This window comes from Trichosurus vulpecula, chromosome 6 (assembly GCF_011100635.1).
Source record: "Trichosurus vulpecula isolate mTriVul1 chromosome 6, mTriVul1.pri, whole genome shotgun sequence".
NCBI lineage: Eukaryota > Metazoa > Chordata > Mammalia > Diprotodontia > Phalangeridae > Trichosurus > Trichosurus vulpecula.
This window is the reverse complement of record NC_050578.1, coordinates 193,754,186-193,774,744: the sequence shown is the minus strand read 5'-3', so window position 1 is coordinate 193,774,744 and position 20,559 is coordinate 193,754,186. Positions and strand designations below refer to the sequence as shown.

Genomic DNA, 20,559 nt, shown 5'->3' with positions numbered 1-20,559 from the left:
ATTAGGTAAACAGTTTACTCCTTTGACATCCAAAGGCTTCTGTCATGAATACTTTAGTAATACTGATTGTAGCTTTAAATAAAACAGGTATAGACTCTCTGTTAGGAGATAAAAGTCAATCTTCTTATTACCATTAACACTAAAGAAAAAATGAAGTTAGCTTTTATTTTTTAAAATTGACAGCATTTTTACCATCTAAAAGTGAAAGCTGTATTAAGCAACTAAATTTTTTAGCATTATAAAAATAAATTCAATCACCTTGTTTAAAAAGATTACAAAATTGAATTTATTGAGTTTCACACAAGATGCACTTATAAAATTGGTACTGAATGTCATTTTAACAGAAGAAATGAATATTATCCCAAAATCCCTATAGAAACTGCAAAGTAACTGAAAAAATTAAAAAATATGACATCACATTTATTCAATAATTCAAACTGAATTTTAAAGTATCATTCTCTGCATGAACACAAAATGTATTCAAAACAAATACTGTTTTTTAATTAGGGTCATGGTTTTCAAATCCCACCCCTTATGTCCCCGAAATTATTTGCATTCACCTTTTATAGGATTCTTGCTGTTTCTGTTAATGGAAAGGATGGAGGAAAGAATAATGCTAAAGTGGTACCTTCTCATAAAAATCAATCAAATTCTCTTTTCATTTTAATTACAAATTTCTTTTGGTTTCACAAAAGCATGTCCACACAGTCTTCTCTTTTCTATGAACAAGTCTTTCAATTTCTTTAATCAATACAAATTATTCAGAATTAACTTTCACATTTCAAATGCACAAACCTAAGGCTTAAAGCTGGCTTTTCTTCCATTCAGCAAGAGACTAGTTTTTAACCAAAAATATACCTTATGCATTTAATAAATCTGAACTATCCACACGATGTTTGAAATCCAAAATTAAAAGGAAATAATTTAGTTAACATTAATGAAAGCTTTTTGATAGTTCTGAAAATAGAGGTTGTACCCTTTTTATAAAAATGCATGAAGCATTCTCTGGATAAAATAGGATGGGGACTAACTTGCCTCATGATGCAGCTGGTAGTGCAATAATTATGCCAAAATAAAATCTTGATCTCAAGCTCTACTCAAAGGACCTTTTGGCTCCTCTTCTTCATACAACACAGATGAATACATTAAGTCTGCATCATAGTTTAAAAACCCAAGCACTTCATGACAATGCTGTTCGAACCCAGCTCGGGACATTTTATTTTAAAATTGCTATTTAAAAAAACCTATCAATAAATGGGACATTTCTGAATTTTATACAACTCTATAGACATTTATCCCACAAGTCAACCTAACATTAAATGCTTTCCCACCATAACAATTCCTACAGCACTTAAATAATAAAGTGAAACCAGGTATTGTACCTTAAAGTTAACACTGCCCTGCTTTTGTAGTACAAAAAGTGCCATTTTGTGACAAAATTTCTATTTGTCCCACTGCAACAAAACAACTCACACCTTTTCGTGCTTCTCTTTACAGGAGAGTAAACTGAAAAATGATAAAAACTGATTTGCCCAGTTACGTAGACCCTTCTCTAATTTGCTTGTTTTATAAACTGTCACTAATTCAGTTTTTAGATAAAATGCTACTATGCATCATGTCTCATTTAAGATAGTCTTTTATTCTGATTAGTTCAGATACATCTTCAAGGATTATTCTGAGTGGTGATAACATTTATTGTGGCTTTTTATTTTGTCAAAGTTCATTTCTTTTTAATGCTTTGGCAGATGAAGTAAAAGTTTCAAAACTGCTCATGAAACAGGACACTGGGAAGGTAGTTTCACGTTAAGGATTTCACAGCTTTCCAGGTATACTTTTCTACTGAAGAAGCCGTGAGGCAACATTTTATGTTCTGGAAGCACAGTTTGACAAAGCCAAAGGGATTCTGCTTTTGTTTCAGTCTATTGAAAAAAAAATAAACTGTTACTCTGCCAAGCAGGGAGAGGTTTTCATAATCCATCACATTTTCCACATAGCAAGTTAGAGATCTCTGTTGTTACTTGATCTGATCAGCAACCAAACCAAGTTGTCTGTAGAAAGATACTAATATGTTTGCCATGAATAATTTAAGTTTTTAAATAAATATTAGGTGCCATGTCTGGCATTTGTCCATTCTGGTAGCATAGCATTTGCTGCCCCAAAGCTCAGTATGCTAAGCACACAAAGTCAAAGTCAAAGAATTTAGTCAATTCTGTTTCCACAAATTGTAAACCTGTCAATTTCCAGCAAATCTTTCTTTGATGATCTGTGTTTTAATTCAGAATTTTCTTGAGTAATGTCTTTCTCATCACCATCTGGCGTTGTCAGAAACTGATCAGAATTGCTGGTAATAAGTGATGGAGCTGTATTTTCCTTTTGATGTACAGGTTGGCTAATTATGGAAGCTGATAAGGTCTCTTCTGTAGAAAGCCCTATTGAAAAAGCAGAAACAAATTTAATTAAAAAGAAAACATGCGTTCAGTTTATTATTCATTTAGTGTGCTAGTGCTGATGAAATCTATCATTGAAATTTGATTTAGACTAAGCAAATGATGATACGTCACAGTAGGTATGAGCCCAACCTTGGAGTTAGGAAAACCTAGGTTCAAATTCTGCCTCTGATGCATATTATTACATTGTATACTATGGGCAAGTCACTTAAGCTCAATGTTTCATGAAACTCTCTTGGAGTGTAAGTTACAGGCATGTTGTTGAGTTACAAAAGTGGAAGCAGTTTTCACACAGAAACTTTCCATTGACCACGAAATCACAGGCATGGAGCAACAAACAAACAAAAACAACCCAGTAAACTTAAGGCTATTCTGTGCAAAACACTGTACACACTTATCATTACTATGTAGAATCTAACCTCCTGATCTCGGTATTGGAAAAAATATAACTTCTCTAATAATGTTTTAAAATTAATTTCCTTTCATTAGTCATGAAAATAAACACTAACTCCTAAATACAGAGCTTTGAAGAAATAGGAAATGGGATTAAACAGAACATGCTATCTCTTCTTTCTATTCTCTTTAAATTTCCGTTTCATTTATATCTGAATTTGTGAGAAATGTGTTTGCTGGAGGCAAGCATAATGGTGGCATTCTAGAAAGGGCAGAAAGAAATAGAAACAAATGTGAAGGAAGGTGAGGTAAAAGTGCATAGGATTAATGCAGATTTTGCATCTGAAGATACTTGTCACAAAAAGGTATACCACATTTAAGATTTTATGGGCAAGATCCCATTACTAAAGATTTTTGAAATTAAGTTTTTTAGTGAATGATGATTTTTTGAGAGATAGTGTAGCACACCAGGATAGAGTCGAGCAGACCTATGTTCAAACTCCACTTAGGACATACGTTAGCTGCTTGATCTTGGAAAAGCCACTCAACCTCTTGGTGCCTTCAAGAGACTAGGACTCTAAGCTGCGGTTGCCACACTGTCTTGGTAGAGTGAGCCTCTTCACCGGCTAACCCATACCCTGAACAAATGACAAGTGTGGGGTCCTCTCCACAGCAAAGGATTTCTTAGACTCTTCTAATTTTAAAAGAGTGTTCCAACAATTTCTTATTGCTTAAATAACCACACATCCTCTTTTCCTGAGGCCATCTGATTTGAGTTCTGCTCATCTTCATTTTTCAAAATCTGTCTCATTTTTTTCTCTCCTTTTCTATAGTATCTAAAGATGGTGTGGTCATCTTTCTTGCTAATGCTCACTAGTCTACCACAGCCCTTGATCTCATCACTGGTTGTCTTTTCTAGGACCTTAGATCCCTCACATTTTCAAACTGCCTCCTCACCATTGGTTCCTTCCTCTTGCTATCTCTATTCCCAATAAATTGTCCTTTGCTCCTTTTATCTGCTTAAACTATCAACTTTTCTCTTCCTCATTCACTGCTAAAGTTCTAGTAACAATACTTCATACTTAATGTCTCTCCTTCCTCACCACTTACTCTTCAACTTTCTTCAATCTAGTTTTTATTAAAACCTAATATACAGAAGCTGTTGTCTCCAAGGTCAGCAATGATCTAGCTAATTGCCAAATCCAATGTGAGTGTTATCAATTCTGATTCTCATTTACTTTTTTGTAGTATCTGAAAGTACTGACTACTCCCTTCTACTATTATCTCCCGCCTTGGCTTCGTCTCTTACCTGGCTAGTGCTTCTTAATCTTTTTTACTGATTCCTCTTACATGTCTTCTAACACAGTAAGAGGGCAGGCATCTCCCACCATTCAACCCTTTGTTGTTTTAAAGCCTTTTACACTCTGTCTTCTGAAAGTTCATACTGTCATTATCACCTCTTAAACAGATAACTCCTAAATCTCTCTAGTAGCACTAACCCTTTCCCCTGAACTCTGGTGCCACATTTTCAGCTGCCTATGAAACATGTCCATCTCAACATGCCCCAGTATCTTCCCTCCAAAACCGGCTCCTTCTCCTAACACTGCTATTCTGTTGCTGTCACCACTACTATGCTTCATGAGGCTCAAAACTTTAATGCTATCTTTTTCTCTTCCTTCTCCCTTACTCCTGACATATATTCTTTCGTGAAGTTCTTTCAAATAGAAATCTGAAAAATCTCTAGCATCTGCACTCTTCTTTCCATACTAGCATCTGTCAGCTCCCACTGACATCACCCTAATCAGGCCCTCATTTACCTCTTGCAGTGGGCTACTCCAACAGCCTTCTTCTTGTTCTTCATATCTCTGATGCTTTTTACTCTCCAACAAATCACAACATTGCCAAAGCTGTCTTCTTAATGGGCAGCTCTAGTCATATCATTCCCCTGTTCAAAAATCTTTGGTGGCTCATCATTGCTTACTGAATAAAATACAAACTCCTTCATTTGGCAATCGATGGGTCATCATCCATTTCTAGCCTCTTTTCAAGGTACTCATCAAAGTATGCTCTGTGCTGCTGCCAACCACAACTACCTTCTTGATCTTTTGTACTTTACTGCATTTATGCATTCTGTCCCTCATACTTAGAATATGACTCCCTCCTTCTTTCTACTGGGATCTTTCTCCTTCTAAGCTCAGCTTGGAGGTCACCTCCTCCAAGAAGCCTTCTCTCAGCTCCTCTATCCCCTCCTTGAGTGATCCTCTCCCTAAATGTTCTGTTTGTCCTTTATTATACTAGGACTCAACACAGTGACTGGAACATAGTAGGCATCTGATAAATGCTAGCTGACTATCATGAATTACTTATCACAGTCTAACATGCATTAATGTTATTTGTGGACCTATTTCATTCCTCTTGCACTAGATTAAAGCACTGTCATGTTTCAACTTGGAAAGCACAGTACCCTGCACAAAGAAGGCACTTAATTTCTGTGAAATAGAATTTACACAGTGCTTTACATCTATCCCTATAATTAATATTATGGATACATGTTTCATGCAATGCTATTTCTGATTAAATTCTCAACTTCAGCTTTTTCAACCAATATCAAACTAATAAACATTTACTTGATAGTTTGTGGAAGGCATGATATCTTTTAATTTGAAAACTCCTTTAAAAGTTATTTGAATTCCTTGTGTATGTGCCTCATGGTATATGTTACTGTGGAGTAGTGATAATATTTTAAACCTGCAAAAGCAAATTTAATTAAGAGCAGAGCAAATCCTTCACAAATGGAACTGAAGTTTAACTGCATATTTTATGTATAACTAAGGCAAAGTTACTAAGGGCCAGATGATTATATTGTAAACAGATCTATACTGCAAAGGAAAACAGGAGACATAAAAAAACCAAACATACCTTGGGAAGATTTATATTTGTTTTGTGATTTACTAGATGTTTTGCCTGGTGTGCTGGTTGGAGGAGGATTAAACAACTTTTCTTCCATTTTGGCTTCTTTGACATACTGACATGACTTTCCCAATAGCACAATACTATTAAGGACTTTGAGTGATATCAACCTAAAACCAGAAATAAATTATTTTAATTTCTTAACAATTCTTAAAATAGTTAATATACCAAAAAGCTACATTATATGACAATTTTATGATATCCATGAAATTCCACAGACAATCTCTACATGGCATGTTTGTATGATGACATAATTTTTCTTAAGAGGTTAAGAAAAGCAGGGCAGAAAATATTAAAGGAATCGGGCATCGATGAAATGGCTAGCTTGAGACATTACTCACTGTGCAATGTGCACAAATCATTAGGCATTGCAAGGAGACATAAAAGAAATGAAAGCTATAGAATCATATGTGTTAGTACTGGCATGGTTAGGGACCAGTCTAATGCTCTCCTATAACAAATAAGGGTACTGAGATCCGGAAGTCAGCTGTTCAGGCTTAGATCCAAACTAGCTTATAACTTCATTTTCCCTTATTCCAAGTATTAAGAAATGACTGTGCCTCTCTTAGGATCATCTCCCTTTAGATTTAAAATGGTTTCGACTGGAAACAAAGGGCATATGGTTCCTTACTAAAAGACAACTGCTTTATGAACTATACTAAAGAGAAAAATGTTGAAAATTCCTGTTCAAGTGGTGATTAGAAGAACATGCTACTGATGTGGTTATACCAAGATTTTTTTTTTAATGAGACTTTCAAGTATATTATGTGCATATTTGACCTCATTGATACATTCATGCCCAAAGAAAATACCACAATTAGCTAGTCATTCAAGTATAAAAATAATTATAATAAAATAGTGTAAAAAGAACATGGGACAAACTAGGAAAAATTATTATGGGAGGCTTGAAAATCTGTGGCAGAAAAGAGGGTCTTATGTAACAATTTTCTTAACTAGTAGCTAAAAGAAGTTGATGTGCTCTAGATACAGTCAATTCATATATTCATGCAAAAATGAAAAACGAGTCCATAATAGCAAAGGACACATATAATCTAATCTTATATTAATTATGACAGTAAATTTTTACGTAAATGTTTTATTTAAATTAATGTTAAAAAAAAACCAACCAGACAGCAGAGTTGACAGTAATTGGCCACAAAGAGAATCTAACTAAAAAAATCTGACTACCCACGATAGTATAATTCAATCAATAAGATTATATTATAGAATACCATATCCCTCATTTTTTTCCCTTCACTTTAAAAAACAAACCAGATAACTTTTTTTCCTCTTCTTCCAAAATTTATTTCATTTCAAAGAAAGTAATTCATGTGAATAATCTGAAAACAAAGTCTGAGGGCTTTTTGACAGTCTTTGTCTGTTTCTAAAATTAAACAAAAAAACTTTTATTAACTTTCAAGCTAATTGCTAGCTAAAAAGCAGGTCTGTAACCTCCACAGTATATCATTTTCGCTAGCATTGAAGTATATGTATTATCTCCTATTCCCCTAATGGGCCTTGATTTTTCCAAGTGTATAGACCATAAGAGTGTACAGTGCTATGCGCCTTGCTGAAAAAGTTAAATAAGTCAACACTGTAAAATATAGTACACTTGCTAAATAAATGCCCCCCCCCTTTGCAGTTAATTGAATATTTTAGTAAATTACAATCATTTTGTGGTCATATCAAAATAATAATGCTTTCATTTTCTTCTTATTTGTGTCTTTCTCCCAGCATAGCACTTTTATGAGTTAACTTTATAACAATGAAAGGCATTTAGATGGCACTGTGGGTAGAATGCAGGAAGACCTGAAGTCAAATGCAACCTCAGACACTCACTAACTGTGTGACCCTATGCAGGTCCCTTGAACTCTGTGTGCCCCAGTTTCATCACCTGTAAAATTGGGATAATTGCACCTAACTCCCAGGATTGTTATGAGAATAAAATTAAATAATATTTATAAAGCACTTTCCAAACTTTCAAAGTGATATATAACTGCTAGCTACAGATAGCTCTCTTTCAATCTGGGGCATGGCATGAGACCAATTTAATTTTATATCTGAAAAAGACTAAATAAGCAAAAAAGCATTTTTACGTGCTTACTATGAAGATCACTATGCAAAACACTGGAGAAACAAAGAGAAAAGTACACACAGTCCCTGCTCTCAAGGAGGTCATATTGTAATGTGGGAGACAACACAGACAAGAGTTAGCAAATGCAAATCAGCTGGAAAGGTCCCATGGTCCTTAGGGTGTAATGGTAAAGCAGACAGGAATGTCTATTCTTTAATGTTGATAAAATTTGATAAAATCATAACATCATTTACGAATTTCAAGAAAACTGGTGGGAAGAACACCAAGGCCTGATGTTTCTACCTTCACAATATCCCTTGTTTTCATCTCCTCCTCTTCTGACATAGCTGTCTTCATCCCCTAACTACTGCAATAGTTTCCTGGGTGGTCTCCTCACCTGGATTCTAGCCCATTCTCTACTCAACTGACAAAGTGATCTTAAAGTACAGGTTCTGATCATATCACTCTCCTACTCAATAAACTCCAGTGGCTCCCTATTACATCCGGAATCAAATATAAAAATCTTCTGATTAGCTTTTAAATCCCTTCACAACCTAGCTTCTTTCTCCCTTTCTCATCTTCTTCCACCTCATCCTACTTTACATACCCTATGATTCAACGATAGTGGTCTCCTGGCTGTTCCTCATACAAGATGTTCCAACTCCTTTGTACCACAAAAGAGCTGCTATAAATATTTATGTACATTGGGACCTTCTCCTTTGATCTCCTTGGGGTATAACCTAGTAGAGATTTTGCTGGGTCAAAGAGTATGTACAGTTTTATAGCTCTTTGGGCATATTTCCAAATTGTTCTTCTGAAAGGCTGGATTAGTTTACAGCTTCACCAATATGCATTCATAGAATTTTAAGACATGGTCAATGATTAAACATGAGAGGTTAGGAGGAGAAGAACTAAAGATAACACAACTGTTAAAACACAGGAGGAAGAGTTAATGGTGGTTTCAGAGAGAGACAGCAATGAAGTAAAAAGAAGTAAAATTGAAGAAAAAGCTTGGTTTCAGACATGCTGAGTTTGAGGTGTCAGTGGGACATCCAGGTGGATGGAAATGTCTTGTAGGCAGTTATAGACATATAAGCCTGGTGCTTAAAAGAGAGAGATCAAGATTGGAAATAGACATTTGAGAGTTATCTACATAGAGGTGGGTAGTTGAAGCCAGAGAGGCATGAATGAGATTGCCAAGGGAGATAATAATAGTGAAAAAAGGTAAAGGTTAGATATTCTTGGGACATCCAGATTAAGGAGATGGGAAGAGAATGAGGAGCCAGTGAAGGAGGCAGAGGTAGGGTGAAAACCACAGGACTATGGCAACTAAGGGAGGAAAGAGTGTACAGTAGGAGTGTATGATTAATAGTGTCAAAAGCTAGAAGGATCAAAGAGAATGAGAAAAATTTTAGAAGGTCACTGGATTTGGCAACTAGATCACTGGTAACCTATTTAAGAGCAGCAAAATAACTAATACCTTAAAGTAGGCATGATGGTAGAGCCTCAAATTATGAGCAAAAATGGGAGTAAAAATTAATTCTGATTTTCTGGACTTCAGTGCCATGAAATGGTGCTGTGTGATCCTTGTCATCCCTTCTCCCTGACTTCCCCTTCAGCTCCCTTTTGGGTCTTTTGTGTGTTGTCCTCTTCAATTAGAATATAAGCTCCTGGAAAGCAGGGCCTTTGTATCCTCAGCACTTAGCACATAGTAAGTGCTTAATAAATGCTTGTTGCCCTGTTTTGCCTACTCTGAATGTCTCTATCTTATTACTGTCCTTTCTAAAATGTGTTATCAATCCTCTTGCTGTGGTCTGATCAAGGTAAAGTATAGCAGGAACCTCCATGGTCCTGCTGTCTCTCCTAAGTCAGCCAGGGTTTATATTGGCTTTTAAAAAATTCAATTGTCCTATTATTGTATGTCCTTGACAGAATGTCAGTTTATTGAGGACAGAGGCAATTTTGTTTTTGCCTTTATATCCCCAGTGCCAAGTAGAGTTAAGCATATGGTATGTGATTAATAAGTCCTTATTGATTGTACAACTGCCTTAGTGTACAATTTATTCTAGAAATTTGTCCTTTTTTATATGTTTTTCTTAGGATCATAGCTTTTAGGACCATAAAAAACCTTAGAGATTTAACTGAATCTCTAAGCAAACTCCTTAAGAGGAGGGATTGACTTTTTTTTGTAGCCGCAGTACTTAGCACAGTGTCTGGCACACAGTAAGCACTTAATAAATTTTAACTGAATGAATGAACTTTACAGGTGAAGAAACTACAGCAGAGTGAGATGAAGTACCTGCCCAAGCTCAATCAAACAGTAAGCAGTAAAGCTAGGCCTTTCTAAACATCTCATATCTTAGAGCAATGTGACAAACTGGGAAAGGTGCTGGACCAAGCTTCAGAGGCGTACTGGGTTTGAATCCTGGCTCCCTCACTTATTAACTAGGACTTTGGACAAATCAACTCACTTCTCTAGTCTGAGTTTCCCCATCTGTAAAAGGCAGATGATACTTGTTATACCCATCCTACATGTGGTGGAGAAAGTAATTTTGAAAACTTAAATGCACTAAGTGTATGAATTATTATGCTCTGATTAATATTTTTGTGAACAGGTAGCTTTCTGGTTTTGAAGCTATAATCAAATCACTTTAACCAATTGCTATTAACAGTCTCAAATATGTGTATGCATACATAAACATGCACATATACACATACATATACACATATGCACACACATGTATATGTGCATATACACATGTATATATACATATATGTGTGTATGTGTATATACACATATATGTATATATAAAAACATCTTTTAAAGAAGGTACACTCTATCAAAGAAAACTCCCCCCAGTAGGCATTTCCCTAGCTGCATAGCATACTGAATGGCAATATCACTTGTACTAACCTCAGTTTGCTTATATCTTATGTCATTAGCTTATTAAACTATGAATAAACTCAAGAATGGTTACTCTTACCCAAAATAGAAGAGTATGACACAGGCATAAGACAGGATTCCTTGTACTTTAATTGAGCTTGTTACAACTCTGATGAGCTAACAAAGAGAAACAAATCAATTGTCATTAATACTTATTTAGACACCAATCCACCTACCTCTTATTGGCTCTTTAGGATCTGCCTGTACTGACGGGAACACTGTTTTGGTGCTGACCTAAGTAGATGGGCCTCCTATACATCTAAAACTGTCCAATTTTTTTTAAACAAATTTTTGTAGGGAGAAGTTTTTGTCTTGCTCAGACAAACCTAGGAAAAATAAGTCTCTGAATTTGTCTAAAACATACAGATCTTTCAGTAGTGCAACAGTGTCCCCAAACTTTTTGTCTCTTATTTTCAAATGCTTTTTCTTCTGTATTTCTCATTAGAAGGTGTTAAACCCTACAGAGTTCTAGAAGCCAATTGGGCTAAGGCAATGGCAACTCAATAAGGTTCTTTAAATTTTGACACAATCAGATAATTTAAGGTGATTTCTTATTGAAAGCTTTTCCTACTACCGTCTGAGGAAACACATATGCTCCTACCCAAACATCCCCATACTCCATTTTTTCCTTTAGTAAGTTCCCCCATATCTTGCCTCAGCTATTTTTTTTTTTTGGAAGGGGAAGGCAAGGCAATTGGGGTTAAGTGACTTGCCCAAGGTCACACAGTTAGTAAGTGTCAAGTGTATGAGGCTGGGTTTGAACTCAGGTCCTCTTCAGGGCCAGTGCTCTTCACTGTACCACCTAGCTGCCCCTTGCCTCAGCTTCTGTCATCTATAATATCCTTTTTCTTTTTAATTACCACTCTGTCCCCTCTGACTAAGTAGTATCTTAAAAGAATTGGATGATTCCAGAATATGGCCCTGCTTCCTACAAAACTAATCACCATCAGAAGCCTATTTATTTGGGGCCAAGAAACAAGCTGATGTTTTTAAGACTGACGGTTGAATGTTTATTTTCCCATAGGCAGAGAGATTAATAAACACTAAGTATTTAAATCTAGCATATGAAGCTACTAGTACTCCTCAAAAAAAGATACAAACAAATATAAATGACACAATTGTGTTGGCTTGACACTTACACATGAGGGAAGAAAACAAACCTTTTCTAAAAACCACTATGTTCCAGGAACTGTACTAAGTGCTTAACACATGCATCATTTGATCCTCACAATAAACCATGGAGGTAGGTGATATTATTATCCCCATTTTACTGTTGAGGAAACTGAGGCAAACAAAGGTTAAATGACTTGCCCAGGGTCATATAGGTAGTATGTGAGGCTGCATTTGAATTCAGGTCTTCCTGACTCTAAGCCCCTAGAGTGCTCTGTGCACCATGGTGTCTTTAGATACTCCTTTGCAACAATGCAAAGGACAGAGCTGAAGGGAGGGCAGTTTATAGGTAAATTGAGATATTACATTTTAGAGTAAGTCCAGTCTCCTTTACAATTGTTTTAAGGTCTTCTCATGCTATTGCTAACGATTAAGAATGCATTTTTTAAAAGGATCACTGAAACCTAACATATGCAGTTGCTTGATGTGAAAATAAAATAGTTTATAATGAAATTATTTATTCATTTAATACACTAAGTTTATATACCAATAAGGGAATCTTGTAGGATAAAAATTAACTTTTTGATTCAAAATTCTTAAAATTTCTTTTGGACAAACTACTAATAAACTTATATTTAGTAAATTTCATTGGAAAGTCAAGTTAATACTGGCACAAGCCAGACCAATTTCTTTTTTAAAAGAAATGAGCCAATGATTTATCTATAGTCAAATCTCTAAGGGAAACTTTTAATATTGTGAATCCATGCAAACAATCTATATAATTACAATTTTTCTTTTTTGGCACTTTTTCCTTTATTTAGAAAAGAAAATTTTTTTTCGTTCTTAAGTAGTAAAAATTGGTAAAAAAAAAAAAATCTGTTTTTTAAAATGTTAGAAAAAAAAATGAATAAATTGGCCTAGTTTTTCTTCCTTGTATTGCACCCTCCATCCACTATGATACAAGGCATTGTCAATCATAAACCTAATTCTGTATGTTTCTTATTATGTGGCTTCACAACTCTACAGTAACTTTTAGTGACTGAGGCTGTTTGCTAACTAGACCTTAGGAATGTCTTCTTTCTTCTTAGAAAAGTCAGGACTAAAAGATATAATCATTTCTACCAAGTTATGGTGCTATTTTTGGGCCTAAAGACAGATGTGTACAAAAGAGAACACTTCACTACCAGCACATAACTAAGGAATCCCTATCAATAACACGAGATGCTTTTCTGAAACAAATTTCTTTTTCTAATATTACTACTAATCACATTGAAGTCTTTTGACAGACGTTTCAGAAGATCATGCAAAAGAATACAGTTAAAAGTTTAGAAAAGTTTAGAAACAGCTAAATTTTAAAATGTGGATGATAACCACCATATATAAACAGGTAGGTTACTGGTAGTCTGTTCTTCTGACTAAACATCTGTGATACTGGCCAAAATAGGTAAAGGCTTAACTGCCAAAGCAAGTTCATGTTCTATTGAAAGCAATCCCTTCCAAGCACTCTTTAGCCCTCAGGCAACTTATGTTTATCCTCAGATTTAGCATATGAAGATGTTTCAGTTAATGTCTATTCTAATTTCATTCCTACCACTTCAGTTTGGGTATTTAGAATAGAAAAATTGGTATTTCCAGTTGTAAAACATGTACTTATACCTCCTTAGGATTCTACTAGCTCACAAACTCTTTTTTCTTGTTTGCTTATAAACTTTTTTAAAGGGTTAAGTTGTCCTTCAACATGAAATTTTCTTGCATTATAAGAGTTAGCACCTAACCTACTCTCTCTTTCAAAGCAAAGAAAATCATACAATATAAACTATTAGCACAATTTTAAAACAAAATCTGTCAAGGTATTACAATCTGGATTTCATGGAAATGAAAATATCAATAAGCCAGTCAAATGTTCATAACCCAAAGGAAAACTGATAGTAAGTCTAAAATAAATTTAATGCGATCTACCACTTCATTTTATGTCATCGTTCATTTGGTTTTCTCGAGATTCTGTGTTTATAGGGAAACACTAGCTATACTTTCTATAGAAAGATGCCTGTATTCTCTTTCCTTTAAAAACATGAGAGTAAGTAGAAAGGACATTGACAGATATGGATACAAACAAAAACAACTATCATGGCTTAATCTAAATTGAGCTGGCATAATGGTATCTGGAAACTATTTGCATGTCTACAACATCACTTATTAGAATGTGCCTAGTTGTATGAACAAAGCTCCAAAGGACCAAACAAACAAAAGGATATCAATAATTAAAGCTTAGATATTTTCCTCTAAGCTGTGATGATATTTTTCATGTATGATTTTCCAAGTAATGTTAGACTCCTTGGAAACAATCTTATTGTAACATACCTATTAGTACTTCAGCACTTTAAAAATAATAAGTATGACCATCATTTAACTGGGGGAATAAGGGAAGAACAAATCCCAAGTGAAGTCTACTAAGCTGTAGAGTTATTCTGGTGAAATTATTGATCATTGAAGCATTTGAAGTACTAAGGCACAGTTTCTACTAAAAAAGGGAAAGACATATAAGATACTTACTAAAACAGCTAGTGGGAGAGGAATAAAGCCCATTCTCCGTGCAACAGAATCACTGTAATCAGTGTATGCCTAGAAAGAGAAAGAATAAGAAAATGTCAAATTGGCAATAAATTACTTTAAAACATTTTATTTTGCAATTGCTGCTATTTGTCGTATTTGTCAAATATCAGACAGGTAAAACTTAAAGCAAGTGGACAAGAAATTTTAATGGTCTTCAATAAAACTGGTAAAACAAGAAAGCTTAAAATACATTTTAAATAGCAAGGCATTTACAAGATAATGTGATTAAAGAGAATAGGTTAAACATGTGAATATTGATCTTAACATTGTTCTTTTATTCTTCACCTTCTAAGGAAATTTAAACATTGCAATTTTTCTTAGCTGATATTTTAAAATTGCAAAGATGCTATATTCCAATGCCATGTCATGGTACAGATGATCCTGAGTTCTCAGGGGTCTCACTTAGTGCAGTGTGTAAGTAGTTACAGACTTTGGAGATGGACCTGGCAATGATATCTGTAACTACCATCTGAGGATCAGCCTAGTTCAGTGACACTGATCACCAGAAAGTTTGCCTTTGGCTGATGAAAAATTTTTGGTCAAGTAATTCACAAAGATTGTCTACTAAGGCAGAGAATAGTTTTGATATGATTGGCAGAATCTTCATCTCCATAAAATCACAGATCCTTTAAGTAATATGTCCAAACTGAATTTAATAGACCATTAATTTATATCAGAAGACACTTTTGATTTAATACTTACATTTTTCTGGCGGCTGCTAACAAGGTCAAAAGCAAGGCTAGCTCTGTACTCACTGTAGACCTAAAAAAAAAAATTGAAAACAAGAAATATAACCCTTTATAGCACATGTGGGAAAATCAGTGTTTATCTGTGAAATATAATTTATACCTAATCTCTTTAAATTATATCTGTAACAGACAGAATTTTTAGGATATTATTAAATTCGCTGATCTGGCCAATATCCAAGTTTGGCTATGACTTAATATTTCATGAAATGCTTGGCTTGCCCAAAATACAATAATCTTGCCGCCAACACAAATGTGGCAGATTATAATAGTTGGGCTTCCACTTGAAATGTAAAGCAAAACATCACCCTTAATTTTTGCTGATTTTGAAGATAAAATGCTATGTGCCTGAAAAGAGCCAATTCTCAAAATGTGTTTTTGTGTGAAGCATTACCAAAACAAAATATTAAGAGCAAAGATGCCCAGATAATTAATTTGTCTTTTCAGCTGACATAATTAAAGTTATTAGAGTTAAAGGTATGCAAAAAAGTGGGGGGAGGAATATTAACCAGGGCTCTCATTAAATTTCATCTAGTTTGTTACACTTTTCCAATTTATTTACTTCTACTTGTACATAAACATGATGCTCTTATTTTTATGATATAAAGTGTTATTAAATAACTTAAAAATGTTTTTCCTAGGTCAAAAGGTATTTGCTGCAGATGAGAGTACTGTGCAAATACACATATGCATGTATACTCATGATCAAGAAATGTTAAGAAGCTGGGGATTTCAGGCACTATATTCTAAGGTACTTTAAACAATATTAATTGTTTAAGATGAACTGTTAAGAATTCTGTCATATATAAAAATTCTAATGCTTAACTGCCTTGAGCTTCCTAGGGAATGGAGGTATAGGAATAAATATAATTGACATGGCGTAGTTTGAAGATATGCATATATCTGCCAATTTGAACAGCAAAGACTAATTCCTTGAAATCTACTGTATGAATTTTACTTTGATATAGAGAAAATGGTTTTATTAATGGAAATTTTTTGCTGTTCCCCTTAAGGCAACAAAGGGGTAAAAAAGTAAAGCGATTATTTTTATCAGTATATGGAAATTACTATTCTAACTTGCTATTCTAATTACATATTCTAACCAAAATATGTAAAATAAAACTTTAATATACAATAACTCAAACAGCAAACTGTAGTACTTCACAGTTGAAACTTATCTCATTATTATTTTTTATTTCTGCATTCTTAAATGAAAGCAGGACAAATGTAAATCCCTGTGGCCTGCTTATTAAATGCATCACATGGTAATATTCATAAAGTCAATAAAATGAAGAGCATTTCTATATTTGACCCCATTGTAAAAGGGAGATAAGGGAAACCTATATGAACAAAAAGAATTCTTTTTCTACCATGCCTTTAACATAGCCACCTCAATATGCTCACTTCTAGAAAGGTTACAATTATAAAATAAACTTCCCCAAATGTAATCAAATCCTTCGATAGGAAAACCAAATTCTGTATACATCTAGAAACTAGAAGAATAGATGTTATGTGAATTTACACGGAAGCAAAAAGAAACTCTATTTAATCTTAGATTTTAAAAACACAATGAAATTTCTAATTCTGAGATAAAAATAAATGGTCTTCAGTGATACAAAACACCTTTCTCCTATTAGTCTTCATATACATTATAATTTAATGCTACATTAAAGAAAAACAGAAAATATTAAAACATAAGTCAAGCTAAAACTCTCAGATCATTATGACAAACATACATCTGCGGTAATGTCATTGAATTTGGTGATAAAGGCATGCTTTACAATATCCACAGCAATTTCTGAGGCAATCACCATGCAGACATCAGGAAACAATACCCAAAGGTGATCTATAAAATTAAGAAGAAAACCAAAGTCAGATAATCACCGTGTGCTTCCACAACAGTTTAAAAGCTTCAAAGGGAGAACCTCTTGCATTTTAAACTAATAAAAGTAAGTTTGACTATTATGGAATTTTCCTCGCAAATATCTTCCCATTGATGAAACAATTATATTTTAGCTCAAATTAAAGGAACGATTCTAATCTGTAGGTTACTTTGTAAGTCCTTTGCTACTGCAATTCACCCTCCACTCAACTGCCAAGGTGATTTGTCTAAAGCCCAGGCCTGACCATGTCACTCCCTTGTTTAATGAGCTGCAGTGACTCGCTATTACCTCTGGGTTCAAATAGAAACTCCTTTTTTTGGCATTAAAAACTCTTGCTGACCTCGCCCATTTCTGCCTTTGCCGTGTTCTTACACTGTAATCCCCTCCAAGAGCACTTAGATCCCTCTGTGTTGGGTCTACTTACAATATATCACACAAGACTCTCCACTCCTGTCTCCAGTTCTGTGCAGTGGCTGCCCCAATGCCTCAAATGCCCTGCCCTCTTACTTCCTTGTCTCAGTTTCCCTGGCTTCCTTGAAGACTCAGTTCAACCCCACCTACTGCAGGAGACTCTTCTTGGTGCTTCCAGCTGCTGGTGCCTTTGCCTCTCATAGTACCTTCTATCAATTCTATATGGATCTTGTATGGTCCCCTAGTTACTTAAATGTTGTCTCTTTCGTTAGAATGTGAACTCACTGAGGGCACAGACTAGTTTTGCCTTTCTTTGACTCACTTATGCTTATCGGCAAAGTACCTGGCACATAGCACTTAATAAATGTTAACTGACTCTGTAGTTTTACCTATAGGTAGGCAGCTTAGCCAGTTAAAAAAAGCTGGTATGCTTCCAATGTTACCTAACATATTTAGATAGGACTAGGCAACAGTTTTTGGAGAATTATAATCAAGAACTGGTGATTCTTCAAGTCGAATTAGCAAGTGATGACTCCAAATGTAAAGCAATGTGAAGAATACAAAGTATAAGCAGAATTTCTGTCCTTAAAGAGTTTATAATGGGGTTTTACATCAAAGACTTCATGAATACCTTATTAAGGATAAGCAGACTTTTTGTTATAGATACAACTATCAATGATCTGTGGCAAATACGTCTAAGGCTCAAACATCCACAGATTCTCTAAAAACCTGCTTTTAACCAATAGTGAGAAATCATATATAGTCATGTGGATAAACAGAAGTGAAAGTCTAAAAGAAAAACCTCCAAAAGGAAGGCAGATAATCAATAATTTTGAAAAACAGGTGTTGAATATATAGTTGATTTTTTTTTGATAAGTATGCAATTCCCACAATTCCTTATCCTACAAAGGTGGAGAGGAAGGGGGAAATGAAGAATGGACGGGCCAAGTGAACTTTGACTTTGTAGTGCTTAAATACAGTCACTCACTATCTCAAGATACACTTGTTAACATATTTTGTTACCAGACTTATGGTAAATTGTAGAATTCAAACTATAGGAGATGATTTAGGATAATGCCATGGTACAAGGAAGACAGACTTTAATTCAACAAACAATATTAAATGTCTACTATATGGACTGCATGAAAATTAAAAGTACTGAAGAAACAAGAACAAAAACAAATACAGTCTATTTAGAGCCTTAAGAAGCTTACAGTCAAATGTCAATGGTAAGGGGAGGGGAGGACATTGGGAGGATAGTGTGACATGTATACAAAAAAGTATGACACAAGATAGGCATGTAAGGGAGGTAAAGAAAGCAATGTGGTAAATTGGAAAGAATACTGGGTTTAGAGTCAGAGAGCCTCAGTTTTTGCATCTTCTAAATGAGGAGGTAGGACTCAATGATCTCTATCGTCACTTTTGGTGATGATTCTATGACAGATCCAAAGTTAAATTTTGGACACATTGAATGTGAAGGGCCTGCAGGGCAGCTATATGATTTCTAGCAATCAATTGGAAATGGAGGGCTAGAACTTAGGTAATATATTAGGGCCTGATATTATGGACTTTAGAGACATTTACATTGAGCCATCAACTGAAGTCATAAGAGTAGATGGTATTTTCAAGAGAGAGTGCCTGTTGAAAGAGAAGGCTCTAGGGACATCCTTGCTTGTGGTTCCTTAAGTCCTTGAGTTTCTCCCCTGTCCTTTTTGACTAGGAGTATTTTAATTCATAAATTCCTGTTACTTACATTATATAGTCATGTCAGCCTAGCTTATAAATGTATGCAGACTTATGAAACAAAAAATGATCAAAACTAACCATGGAATTTGAACATGAACATCTAATATCAGGGGAGAAAGTAAGAGCTGAAAGAAGATGACAGGACAGGGAGGGAGGCAGGGAGGATGTTATTTACACATCTTGACCAGTGTCTGTCCACCTGTATTTACACCTGGAAGGGGTTTCATTGCATTCCTTCAGTGTTCTGGAACTGAAGAGTTTGTACTGGTCAGTGAAGGCTGTTTGCCAGGTAGGAAACCATCACGTGTCTGTTTCCACAGAACAGGTGGTCTGATGACTGAAGAGAGTTTTTGCCATAAAAGGATTTAGAGATAGAGATGTCCCAAAGAAGAGTGTAAAACAGCCTGCTCCATTTAAAAAATTCCAAATCTTGGAAACACAAACACGTATCTTTCTCTCAAACAGAAAAAAAAAATCTCACTTTGGATAAGGAGGTGGTCACCCAGGAGCTTGGCTTTTAAGATAAGATTTCCAATTAAGATGTTTGCTGGCATCAAGCACTCTGGCCATGAATCTTACCCAAGACTGGCAGGTGTTTGTGGAATTAGGTTTAACAAAATTGAAGAGCCACTTTTCTAGGTATGGTTTCTTAGAGCAAATGTTTCACTCCAAATGCAGTTTTTTCCATTGTTCTGTCAAAGAGAAGTCCAACTCTTAAAACATCACCCTGCCCTGTGAGGATTTGTTTTGTTGACACAATTTCAAGTACAGCATAGTAGAGGGAAAAGAGTGCTAGTTATGGAGGCAGAGTAGCTGGAGTTTAATCTTGGCTCTGTCACTTAGTACCTGTGTGGCCTTGGGTAGTTCATTTCTCTTGGCCTCAGATTGCCCATCTGTTAAAAACAAGGGGTGGGGGAGGTTTGGACTAGACAACCTCTAGGGTCTCTTCAGGCTCTAAACTTAGGATCCCTAACAAATGATTTTCCCTGTTTCGGCATCTTGAAGGTTTATTCCATTTGGTAATGAAGCCTCTCAAGATTTCCAGGGCTACCTGCCCTTGGCAGACATATGTAGTGGCAGTGGCAGCCCCTGGTGGCTCAAGGTGGAGCTTTACTGGAGCAAGTCACCTGAAGCAACAGTTCCAGGAGTTCCAGAGGACTGAGATACCAGAAAAAGGGAGAAGTAAGAACTAGGGTAGGGGATAGAAGTATGACAAGCTTCT

General features: G+C 35.2%; 1 protein-coding gene across 1 annotated transcript in view; it reads right to left on the bottom strand.

The window, feature by feature from the left end:
* Positions 1 to 262: 262 nt before the first annotated feature.
* Positions 263 to 20,559, bottom strand: part of TAPT1 (transmembrane anterior posterior transformation 1) — an 87,724-nt gene continuing 67,427 nt past the window's right edge. Inside the window, exons 9-14 of the mRNA XM_036763803.1 lie at positions 17,034 to 17,143; positions 15,254 to 15,313; positions 14,492 to 14,560; positions 10,869 to 10,945; positions 5,760 to 5,920; positions 263 to 2,429 (exon numbers count right to left, since the gene is read on the bottom strand). Of these exons, the coding sequence (XP_036619698.1) occupies positions 2,200 to 2,429; positions 5,760 to 5,920; positions 10,869 to 10,945; positions 14,492 to 14,560; positions 15,254 to 15,313; positions 17,034 to 17,143 (707 nt within the window). The 3' untranslated portion in view covers positions 263 to 2,199. The remainder of the gene's footprint in view (positions 2,430 to 5,759; positions 5,921 to 10,868; positions 10,946 to 14,491; positions 14,561 to 15,253; positions 15,314 to 17,033; positions 17,144 to 20,559) is intronic.